We start from the raw sequence: 10,796 nt of genomic DNA on the forward strand, positions 1-10,796 counted from the left end.
AGCCGGGCCCGTCCCCCCCCAGCAGGGGGCAGCACACACACACACACACACACACACAGAGCCGGGCCCATCCCCCCCACGCCGGGGTCAGAGCGGGACTGGCCCAGCGCCTGCACCCCCCACCTGCACTCTCTGTAATGGGGCTTTGAGCAGGTCTGTGATTGGCCTTGGCGCTAAGCGCTGCCCCCTGCTGGCAGCCCGTGGGTGCTGCCGGGCTGGAGCCCACCCCCCCGACCCCCTGCCACACCCCTCCTGCACCGCAGCCCCCTGCCCTGAGCCAGGATCTGGGCCTGTCCTGCGCTTGCTGGGCCTGGCTCTGGATGCTCCTGTCCTGGGCTTAGCACTGGTCCAAAACTGGGGGTTTGTTTCCTGCCAAAAAATTCAAATTTGGGTAGAAAAATCAGGTTTTTTTTCCCTCCTCCCTCCAGTTTCGGCACCTGAAATTGTTCTGGTTTTCCGACGGAAAATCCAAAATATTCTAGGAGAGGAGAGACCCTGCCTGCAAAAATACCCCCCCAGTGGGCTCTCGGAGGGGAGAAATGTTGCTGGCCAATTATCCAGTAGCCCGACTTGCGGGAATCAGGTCTCCTGGGTTCGATTTCTGGTGCTGCCGCCGCGGACTCACTGTGGGACCGACGGCAGGTCGCCAAAGGCAGTGTGTTCGAAAGCCGCCGCGAGCTTCAGCCCCCTAAAGTGACTCGATCGAAAGGCCTCGTTTTTGAAAACGGTGCCTTGACGTCGCGTGCCTCAGTTTCCCTCAGTGAAATGGGGAGAAATGATCCTTCCCTGCGTTGCCGTGGGGCCGGTGAGGGAGGGCCTCCGAAGGGGGGCGAGTGGCTGGCGCAACGCAGCTCCATCGGGGGGTTGGGTGCTGCCGGCAGAGTGAAATATCGGGACAAATTGTGTCTCGAGACGCGGGACAGCCACCGAAATATCAGGCTGGTCATGATTTTATTGGGACGTCTGGTCACCCTCTGTCTCCCCCCGTGTGTGCCCCACGTATGACCCCGCACCGCAGGGCAGCGGTCTTCATGCTAGTGGGGTCCCCGGATGGCGAATGCGGCTGGATTAACACCCCCGGGGTGTGTCGATCTCCCGCCCACCAGCGCGGGCCGACGGGAGAGGGGGCGGTTGCGGCGGGAATACATGGCGTGGGGCATGTCTGGGATGCTAATGGGTCACATCCCAGAGAGGATGGGGGGGACGTGGCTCAGAGAGTGTGGGGCATGGGTCTCGGGGCCGTGGGGGGTGTCCTGGAGGTGGGCAGATGTACCCATCCCAGCCAGCATGAGGGGGTGGATCAGTGGGGCGTGGCGAGGATTGGATGCGATAATCTAGAGGGGTGGATCAGCCCCACGGCCGCAGCCTGACCCCCCTCTCCCCCAACCCGACAGAGCAAACGGGCCCAGGAAGCCCTCGACGTCTGCACGGAGGCTCACCAGCGGGACCCACGCAACGTCTTCGTCCTGCGGGACCGGGCCGAGGCCTATATCCTGAACGAGGAGTTCCAGAGAGGTAGGGGGGCCCGGGCGTGGGGCCTCTCCCCGGCCTTCCCGTGGGGAACGTTCAGGGCCGGCTCGGGCGCGATCTCGCCCCGTCCTCCCAGCTACCGGCGATGCCTCCGCCCTTGGGGAAGGAGCCCCCCCTGTGCTGGCAGGCAGTGCAGCCTAGTGGCTTGAGCACCACCCTGGGGGTTGGGACTCCCAGGCCAGGGCCAGGAGTGGGGTAGAGCAGGGTGGGTCTGGGAGTCCGGACTCCTGGGTTCGGTCCCAGCTCTGAGAGGGTCAGTGGGGGCACGTCCTGGGGGGGGCATGTCTGGGAGCCAGTGAGGTGGGAGGGGCTGGGAGCCCGGACTCCTGGGTTCTATCCAAGCTGTGGGAGGGGAGTGATGTGGGGTATAGTAGGGGCGGGGCAGGGGGAGGGGCATATTTGTCTAAATTTTTCAATGGAAAATCCCCTCCCCCCTCCCCAAAAAAGGGGGGGCAGAAATTGAGTCTGGACTAATTCCAGCTGAAAACTGGTACCTCCTGCTGGGGTTCCCCTTGTGAGACTGCATATCCCATGATGCTCTGCAGTCCTCCCTCTTGGAGATGGGAGGCATTGCATTCTGGGAATTGTAGTTCGGGGTCCTTATGCCTGTGGGGTGCCTCCCACAACACCCCTCCCCCCCCGATCTACTCTCTTCGAGGTGGAAGGCAGGACGGGGCGGGAGCTGTATTTGGGGGGGTCTCCACCTTCCACGAGGCCCCTCGGCCGGGGGCTCCCACGATGCACTACTGCGATTCAGCAACAGGAGGAGAGACCCCAGTGCATCATGGGCGCGTCCCATTTCCCATGATGCACCGTGATCGCCCCTTTGGGAGAGGCGGTGCGGGTGGTGCATCTTGGGAGCTGTAGTTTCCCTGGGGAGAACCAGGCACCCGAATGCCCATGGCCGGCAAGTGGCAGCGACGGCCCCGGGCCGGTCCCTTGGCGCAGGGAGCTGGGCACGGCGTGAGGCAGCTCCGCTTGCTTCACAGCGGTGGAGGATTACCAGGAGGCCAAGGAGCTGGACGGGGAAAACGAGGAGGTCAAGGAAGGGCTGGAGCGAGCCCAGAAGCTGCTGAAGCAGTCGAGGAAACGCGACTACTACAAGATCCTGGGGATCCGGAGGTGGGTGTCACTGACCAGGCCGAGGTTCGAACCGGCGGCGTGGGGGGAATCTCCCCTCGCGGCTCGCAGTAGGGGGGCTATGACACATACCACCCAAAGGGAAGTCATTCCAGGACCCCAGGGCCAGGAGGAAGTGGGGAGCTTCAACGTCCAGCCGTGGGTTCGGAGACCTTCGCTAGTTCAGAGCCCAGGTTCTGTGCCCCGTGGAGGTCCTTCTAGCCCGAGGGGGTCTCGAACCCACAGCCCTCACGGCCCCCCCGCCCTTCCCCACGTTTACCTAGAGCGGCTCCGGTTCCCCGTTCCCGGCCAATGGGAGCTGCTGGGGCGGTGCCTGAAGCACAGCAACACCCCCCCCACACACACCCCCCGTGCCCCTGCTCCCCCGTGTTCCAGCCGCTTCCCGGGGCAGGGCGGGCAGGAAGCCTGCCCTGCCCCCGGGGCATGCCGGGCTGGAGCCCACCCCCTGACCCCCTGCCACACCCCTCCTGTACCCCGACACGCGCCGCTGCCTGAACCCGGCTGCATCCCAACACCGCCTCCTGCACCCCAACCCCCTGCCCCTGAGACCTTGCCACAACCGTACCCTCCTTCACCCAACCTTCCTGCCCTGAACCCCCTGCCACCATCCCACACCCCAAGCCCCTCCTGAGCCCCTGCCGGATCTGCACCCCTAACCCTACACAACCCTCCTGCAACACCCAGCCCCCCGCCATAACCCTGTACACCCTGACCCCCTCCTGATCCCCCTGGTGCACCCGCACCCTCCTCATCTCCTGGGGGCAGGGAGGGGAGTGGAGCCGGAGTGGGGATTTCGGGAGGGTTTGCAATGGGGGCCAAGGGCGGGGCGTCGTGGAACGGGTGGAGTGGGGGCGGGGCCAAGGGCGCGGTGGGGAGGGGAGGTGTCAGTGGATCGGCCCTTGTGATCATCTTGAGTTTGAGAACCCCTGGTTGGACTGGAATCAAGTAGTCCCCCACCATCCCCCCCCCCCGCTTCACCATCTCGGTGTTCAGCTAAACAGACTGAGCAGGCCGCTTCTCGGGGGGGGGTCAGTCCTTTAATAGCTCCTGTGGCCTCCTCTCCAGTTATCCAACGTCCTTATGGAACTGGGGACCCCAGAACTGAACTCTCTGGCAGCCTGGCTAGTGTAGACGGGACCCCGGCTGGGCCCCCCCGCCCCGAAACCCCCGTCCTTACTCCGCCTGTTGGCTCCCCCCCCACAGGAACGCCAACAAGCAGGAGGTCATCAAGGCCTACCGCAAGCTGGCCCAGCAATGGCACCCGGACAACTTCCAGTCCGAGGACGAGAAGAAGGAGGCGGAGAAGAAATTCATCGACATCGCGGCCGCTAAAGAGGTTCTGACGGACCCAGGTAGGGGCCTGGCCCGGGGGGGCGGTGGACCGGGCAGCCAAGCTTGGGCAAAAGCAGTCGGTCACCCGGCCTTCAGCCAGCTCTGGGTGCCTGGCAGAAATTCTCTCTTCTCAGGCAATGGGCAGCAATGCCTAGTGGGTAGGTCCTAAACGTGACCCCCAAATCCCCGCCTTTCCCTTCCAGACATGCGGCAGAAGTTCGACTCCGGAGAGGACCCCTTGGACCCCGAGAACCAGCAAGGAGGGGGAGGGCACCCCCACCACTGGCCTTTCGAGTTCAACCCCTTCGGCTCTGGCAATTTCCACTTCAAATTCCACTTCAACTAGCGCGGGGTGGGGGAGGAGCTCCGGACCGCGCGGCGAGGGGGAGACTGGGCCCAACGGGCTCCCCTGTAATGACTCCTGCCCGCGCCCCGGAGCCGCCTCCCGCTCATCGCGTCAACCGTTTCCTGCCACGTCTCTCTCCGGCCTGGGAACGGGGCCGGCTCCGGGGCGTTTGCTTTCCCCGGGAGAACGAGATCGTTTTGCCGCCTCTCTCGGGTGTGTCAAGAAGGCCCGTGAGGGTCGCTCTTTCTGTGCTGAATTTCTCGGAGAACTGATTTGATTCGCTCCGTCTGTGCATCGCGTCTTCGCAGCCTCTCAGCCCTGGAGCGAAACAGGTTTGAATTCGCTTCCCGTTGGTGGTGCCCAACACACACTTAGGAGAAAAGCGGTCGGTGTTAAAGGTTCGGCACGTGCGGTGACTGGAAGTTTTCCCCTCAAAAGGAGAATTATTTGCCCCGGGGGGTGTCTGCTGCATGGGAAACGCGTCTGCTTTGGAAAGTTATGGCTTTTGGTCGGAAAAACAAACAAATGCCTCAGAAATGACAAATTTTGTATTTGGCCTCATGGGAGGTGTCATGGGGGGGCTCATTGCCTCCTATGGGGTTGGCCTGCGTCTCCCATAGGGGTTCCCATAATGCACACCTCCCCCTCCAGTAGTGGTGGCAGTGGTGCATCATGGGAGATGTAGTCCAGCCGGGGGCTCCAGACCAGAAAGGGGGGGCACGAGGTGCTCAAACTACATCTCCCACGAAGCTGCCACCACGTCCCAATCAAAAAATCAGGCGGCTTTTGAATTCTCGCCAGGAAATCAAAATTGTCCCGCAGGAAAATGTAAGACAAAACAGGTTTTTCTTTAAATTTCTTCATTTTTGTTGCGATTTTTCTCAGACCCCCTTCCTTTTTTCCGAGCCCACCCCCGTCATGTCAGTGGGGGGCTGCAGGCATGGGACCCACATAACCGACCTCTAACGAGCCCTGGAAAGCCGGCCCAGCTTTTCTGCTCTGTGGGTGCTCAGAGTCTGGCCGGGGCGGGGGATATTGGCTAGATTATTTATTAGTATTTTTTTAATGAACCAAAAAAAGCCTCCTCCTCGCCCCCCAAGAAAATCTCCTTTGCACAGTAACGACTCTGGCTGAAAACTCGCCCCCATTCCAGGAAAATTCTCTAAATCTGTCTTTGCAGAAGAAATCAAATGTGTTTTCCCCTTCTTGGCAAAATCCCACCCCGGCCTTTGTGTGGCTAAAAAAGATGCCGCCTCCTTCTTAGCTTCCTTTTCCGGGTCCGTTGGGTGGCCTGAGCGGTTTTTACTCCCTCGTTCTACGAGGACGCCGTTAATTTCTGTCTGGGTGGATGGAAGCCCAGGCTGAACTGTTCTTCAGGTGGCTACCACCCTCACTGGCTGGTAGCCTCGCCGTTGCTGCCCCCCCTCCTTTGCTATCTTATAGATACGATTTTTAACATTGATTCATTTTCAGGACCGGGTGGCGCCCTGGCAAGGGGGTGGCCGTTCCCCCCCGAGTGTTGGGATTAAAGTTTCTATGGCAAACGGGGGCCCAGTTTTCCTTTCCCCTCGAGCTGGGCTGGGAAGGAGGAGCGGAGGCTTTCCGGGAGCCTGAAAGGGTTAACTGGGTTGGTAGCCTTAGTAGCAGCCAGGGGGGGTGTCTTTTTTCTGAAAGTGGGGGGCGAGGTGTGATGCTGGTTGCGACTTTAGCTCGGCCTGGCCCGGAGGGGGGTAGATCTTTAACTGCGAGGACTTTTCTCCCAATTGTGTTTTAGGCCTTGGAGTTAGTCATGGGCAAGAATTGGAATGAAACAAGCTCCCCCCCACCCCCGCCCCCCAAAGTAGGGGGTTAGAGGCCCTGACCAAGATCAGCTCTCCTGTTGTGCCAGGGTCCCAACTTAGATCTGGGCCACCGTCCTGCTTGGCACGGCCCAGACCCTCCCCTCCCCTCCCCATTGTGTCAGGCACTGCCCGGAGACCTCAGCCTGAAGGGTGGGAGGGGAAACTGAGGCACGGAACGGAGACGGGGCTCACCGCAGACCCAGGAACAGGCCGGACCAATCAGGCTCTGACAAACAGGCCAGTCTGTCCTTCTCCTACACGTTCTCTCGTCAGCCACGGAGCCTTGAGGCTCCGGATCCAGCCGCATCTCAGAATCAGGGTGGAGCTGGTTTTCCCGCTGCTCCAGCATAGCAGGGTCGGGCTATACTGGCCGACCCTCTGTCCAGCCTCCCTCCTGCAGCCAACGCAAGCTGGCCACGGGTGGCGTTCCTGCTGATTTCCCCCCGCCGGCCGCACCGCGTCAAACCAGAACGGCCCAAAGCTTGAGTGGGGCCCCCCCTCTGGCCAAGCCAGGAGCCCCACACTCTCCCCCTGCCCTGGGTGTGCGAGCCAGAGGCAGCTCTTGGGCTCGTACCCCAGGGGGTGGAGGATCTGGGACGTCCTCCAGCTGCCTGGGCTCTGTGGGGCAGCTCTTACCCTGGCCTGGGCAGGGGGGTGGGACCACAGTCCCCCCCCAATTCTACCCTGGTACTGGCGCTCCTACGGGGGGGGCTCTGCTTGGTCCCCGTGCGTTACTCATTCCCCTATGTGAACCTCTGCTGTGTGAGCTAAAAGACGCATCTGTTTTAGCCCAGGCTGGAGCAGGGCCGTCAATGTGTCGCTGATCTGGGGGACCGGGAGTCCCCCCAAGCTGTCCCGGGTTATAATACCCCCCCCCCCCCCGTTTTCACCAGCCACCACGGTATCCACCCCCCAGAAACCGCCTGGCCCTTGCGTTCAAAAAACATGTTTATTTTGTACAAAACAGGTGACGAGTCCGACTGCGCCCCGCTGCCTGTCCCCGGCTCCCCCCAAACTCCAGACGGGTGGAGAAAGTCAGGCTGGCTTTGTGGCAGACTCCAGCCGCCCCGTCTGCCCGCGCCGGATCAGCCCCGCCAGGTATGAGCAGGGAGGCGAACCCCCCTGGACCTCCCCGCTGGAACCGAGGCCCCAAGCGCCCCCCACCACCACGGGCAGCGCCGGGCTCCACTCCCCGGGAACCCACAACCGCGTTTGGGAGCCGACCGGTCGTGGAGCTGGTCCGTCGAAACGCCACCATCTCAGCATTTCTGCCCTTTTTTAAAAAAAAAATCCCCCCCTCCCCCCCCCCACTTCCCCCAGCAGACCTGACACCTTCCCCAAACAGTTTTGTTTTCTGTCGCTCGGCCTTTTCCTATGGGGAAAAAAAAAAATCTCATTGAAAAATTCCTGTTCGCATGGGGACGCTCAGATCCACTCTCATGCTTCAGGGCTTCGCCTGGTTGTTTGGAGGGTCAGGAAGATTTCTGCCCCCTCCACCTCTTGCCGGGTGCATCTCGCTGGGTGTTTTTTCCAGCTTTCTCTGGTGCATCAGGGCTCGGCCACGACTGGAGATGAGACGCCGGCGGCGTGGGGCCAGGGACCCCTCTTTCTAAGTGCCTGGCTGCTCCCATGGTCCGGGTCCAACCGATCCCCGGATTGGGGGTCAGGAAGGACTTTTCCGCCCCCCCCCCCCCCCCCAAGTCAGATTAGCAGGGACATTGTGTGGGGTTTGTTTTTTGCCTTCTGCTGCAGCCCCGGGGCGCGTCACCCCTGGGTGATTGACCGGCATCTTCTGGCCTTGCCGGGTGTCGAACAATCCTGCCCCCGTCCCAGGGCCGCAGGGGGTGGGAACGCGGCGACGCCGGCCGCCGAGTCCGGTGCAGGGTGGGAGTAGGGATCGGAGTGGGGGGTTGCAATGGGTCCCCCGGTCCCCACACCTAAACGTAGGCGTTCTTGCCGTAGTTGCCGACGCTGCTGGCGTCCGAGCCTCGGCGCGGGCGCTGGGGGCCAGCCCTGGGGGCGCTGTAGGGGTAGCTGAAGCTGGGGGGACACAAGGGGAGGGAGGGGGTCACACACACGCAAAGCCGGGGTGCTGGTGGGGGGGAAATCTCCCCTCTGCTCCGGGACAAGGGGGTCCCCGGGCTGAAAGTCCCCCCCCCCCCCGGTACCTCTTGTCCCGCGAGGAGCGGGCGCAGCAGGAGCCCAGCAGGCAGCCCCCCCCAACGATGGCCAGCAGGGACCCACTCCAGCCCAGGTACAGGGCCGGGCCGATCTCGTACCTGTGGGGCGGAGAGACGGGGGTCAGAGCTGGGGGCCTCCCTTGGGGCAGGGACGGGACCCCCCCCAGCCCGCCGGACTTACTTGGTGCCGGGGAAGAGGGGGTCGAAGAAGTCCCGGGTGATGTTGAAGGCGTACCAGGAGAGCGCCACCATCCCACACAGCCCTGGGGGGGGAGACAGCGTAAGTGCCTTGGGGGGCAGCCCCACGGCCCCCCCCCACGCCCAGCGGCTGTGTGCACAGCGCCGGGGCAGTTCCCTGCCCCCCGGGCCCATAGGGGGCAGATTGGGGGCGTGGCTGAAGCACCCCACACCGTGGCTATTCCCCCCCAGGGCCCATAGGGGGCAGATTGGGGGCGTGGCCGGAGCACCCCACACCGTGGCTATTCCCTCCCCCCCGAGCCCATAGGGGGCAGATTGGGGGCATGGCCGGAGCACCCCACACCGTGGCTATTCCCTCCCCCCCGAGCCCATAGGGGGCAGATTGGGGGCATGGCCGGAGCACCCCACACCGTGGCTATTCCCTCCCCCCCAGGGACTATAGGGGGCAGATTGGAGGCGTGGCCATAGCACCCCACACCGTGGCTATTCCCTCCCCAGGGCCCATAGGGGGCAGATTGGGGGTGTGGCTGGAGCACCCCACACTGTGGCTATTCCCTGCCCCCCAGGCCCATAGGGGGTAGATGGGGGCATGGCCGGAGCACCCCATGCTGTGGCTATTCCCTGCCCCCCAGGGCCCATAGGGAGCAGATTGGGGGCATGGCTGGAGCACCCCACACTGTGGCTATTCCCTCCCCCCGGGCCCATAGGGGGCAGATTGGGGGCATGGCCATAGCACCCCATGCCGTGGCTATTCCCTGCCCCCCAGGGCCCATAGGGGGCAGATTGGGGGCGAGGCTGGAGCACCCCACACTGTGGCTATTCCCTCCCCCCGGGCCCATAGGGGGCAGATTGGGGGCGAGGCTGGAGCACCCCACACTGTGGCTATTCCCTCCCCCCGGGCCCATAGGGGGCAGATTGGGGGCATGGCCATAGCACCCCATGCCATGGCTATTCCCTGCCCCCCAGGGCCCATAGGGGGCAGATTGGGGGCGAGGCTGGAGCACCCCACACTGTGGCTATTCCCTCGCCCCGGGCCCATAGGGGGCAGATTGGGGGCATGGCCATAGCACCCCACACTGTGGCTATTCCCTCCCCCCGGGCCCATAGGGGGCAGATCGGATGCGTGGCCGGAGCACCCCACACCGTGGCTATTCCCGGGCCCATGGGGGGCCCAGCCAGGCTCTCACCCGCCAGGATGAACATGCAGCCCCCGGCAGCTGCCATCTTTCCCTTGGCCTCGGGGTTCCCGTCCGCCACCTTGGTGCATTTCATCCCCACCACGGCGCAGAGGGCGGCCAGGCAGCCGAGCAGCAGGGCCGTGATCATCAGGGCCCGGCAGGCCTGCAGGTAGCCTGCGGAGAGGACAAGGATGGGAGGGATCCAATGGGGGGAGCCGGAGGAGGGTCCGGAGCTCCCGTCTCCGTGGGGCGCAGCTCAGCCGGGTGGGCGAACACTTGGAGGCCTGTGGGGCACGGCCGGGGCGCACCGTAAGAGCGAGACGTGACTGTGCCTCAGTTTCCCCATGAACTCTGGGGCGCATTGCATCGCCCCCTACCTGACAGGGTCAGTACAATCAGGACGGGGAGGCACTCGGTATGTCCGTGCGCAGATAGAGTCAAAAAACCCACCCGCCACCCCGATCCCTGGGGCCAGTCCTCTACCCGGCGAGGAAAGAGGGAGAATGGGCCACGCGGTACAGGGGCCAGACGGGAGCGAGATCCGCCTCGCCGGTGGGCTCCGCTGAGTCGGGGGCCCCGCTAGGCCAGGGGCTTGCATGGACCCGGCTGCTGACTCGCTGGGCAGACCTGAACCCAGATGTGATGTGGGGGGAACCTCAAAGCCGCGGAAACCGCACGCCCCGGCAGGGACGGTTCGCTCCTTGAGCCGCGGCCAGCGGAGCGGTTCTCTGGGCCGGGAAGCAGTAGTAGGTTGTTGCAATCGTTGGGATGGGCCGCTGGGGGGATGCTGTGATCTCACCCCCTCAGCCGGCAAATGGACTGAACTTCACGGATGCAGCAGGTGACAACCTGACCCACAGCCCTCCCCCCATCCCCGGCTTGGACCCACCAGCCCCCACTCCCCTCCCAGAGCAGGGGAGAGAACCCAGGAGTCCTGGCTCCCAGCCCCCCCTGCTCTAACCGCCAGCCCCCACTCCCCTCCCAGAGCAGGGGAGAGAACCCAGGAATCCTGGCTCCCAGCCCCCCCTGCTCTGACCCACCAGCCCCCACT

General features: G+C 63.6%; 5 protein-coding genes across 6 annotated transcripts in view; 3 read left to right on the top strand and 2 right to left on the bottom strand.

Annotated features, from left to right (window-relative positions):
* Positions 1-5,892, top strand: part of LOC116836057 (dnaJ homolog subfamily C member 3-like) — a 17,532-nt gene extending 11,640 nt beyond the window's left edge. The window contains 4 exon segments of the mRNA XM_075070656.1: positions 1,395-1,515; positions 2,520-2,652; positions 3,874-4,022; positions 4,206-5,892. Of these exon segments, the coding sequence (XP_074926757.1) occupies positions 1,395-1,515; positions 2,520-2,652; positions 3,874-4,022; positions 4,206-4,348 (546 nt within the window). The 3' untranslated portion in view covers positions 4,349-5,892.
* LOC116836046 (uncharacterized) overlaps positions 1-10,796 on the top strand; it is a 441,820-nt gene that overhangs the window by 168,911 nt on the left and 262,113 nt on the right.
* Positions 1-10,796, bottom strand: part of LOC116836047 (uncharacterized) — a 445,785-nt gene that overhangs the window by 133,358 nt on the left and 301,631 nt on the right.
* Positions 1-10,796, top strand: part of LOC116824745 (uncharacterized) — an 864,335-nt gene that overhangs the window by 24,702 nt on the left and 828,837 nt on the right. The window lies entirely within an intron of this gene.
* The window catches only part of CLDN15 (claudin 15), a 7,678-nt gene continuing 5,008 nt past the window's right edge, over positions 8,127-10,796 (bottom strand). The window contains exons 2-5 of the mRNA XM_032799417.2: positions 9,755-9,919; positions 8,551-8,632; positions 8,358-8,468; positions 8,127-8,229 (exon numbers count right to left, since the gene is read on the bottom strand). Of these exons, the coding sequence (XP_032655308.1) occupies positions 8,127-8,229; positions 8,358-8,468; positions 8,551-8,632; positions 9,755-9,919 (461 nt within the window). The remainder of the gene's footprint in view (positions 8,230-8,357; positions 8,469-8,550; positions 8,633-9,754; positions 9,920-10,796) is intronic.

Source organism: Chelonoidis abingdonii, chromosome 11 (assembly GCF_003597395.2).
Source record: "Chelonoidis abingdonii isolate Lonesome George chromosome 11, CheloAbing_2.0, whole genome shotgun sequence".
NCBI classification, from domain to species: Eukaryota; Metazoa; Chordata; order Testudines; family Testudinidae; genus Chelonoidis; species Chelonoidis abingdonii.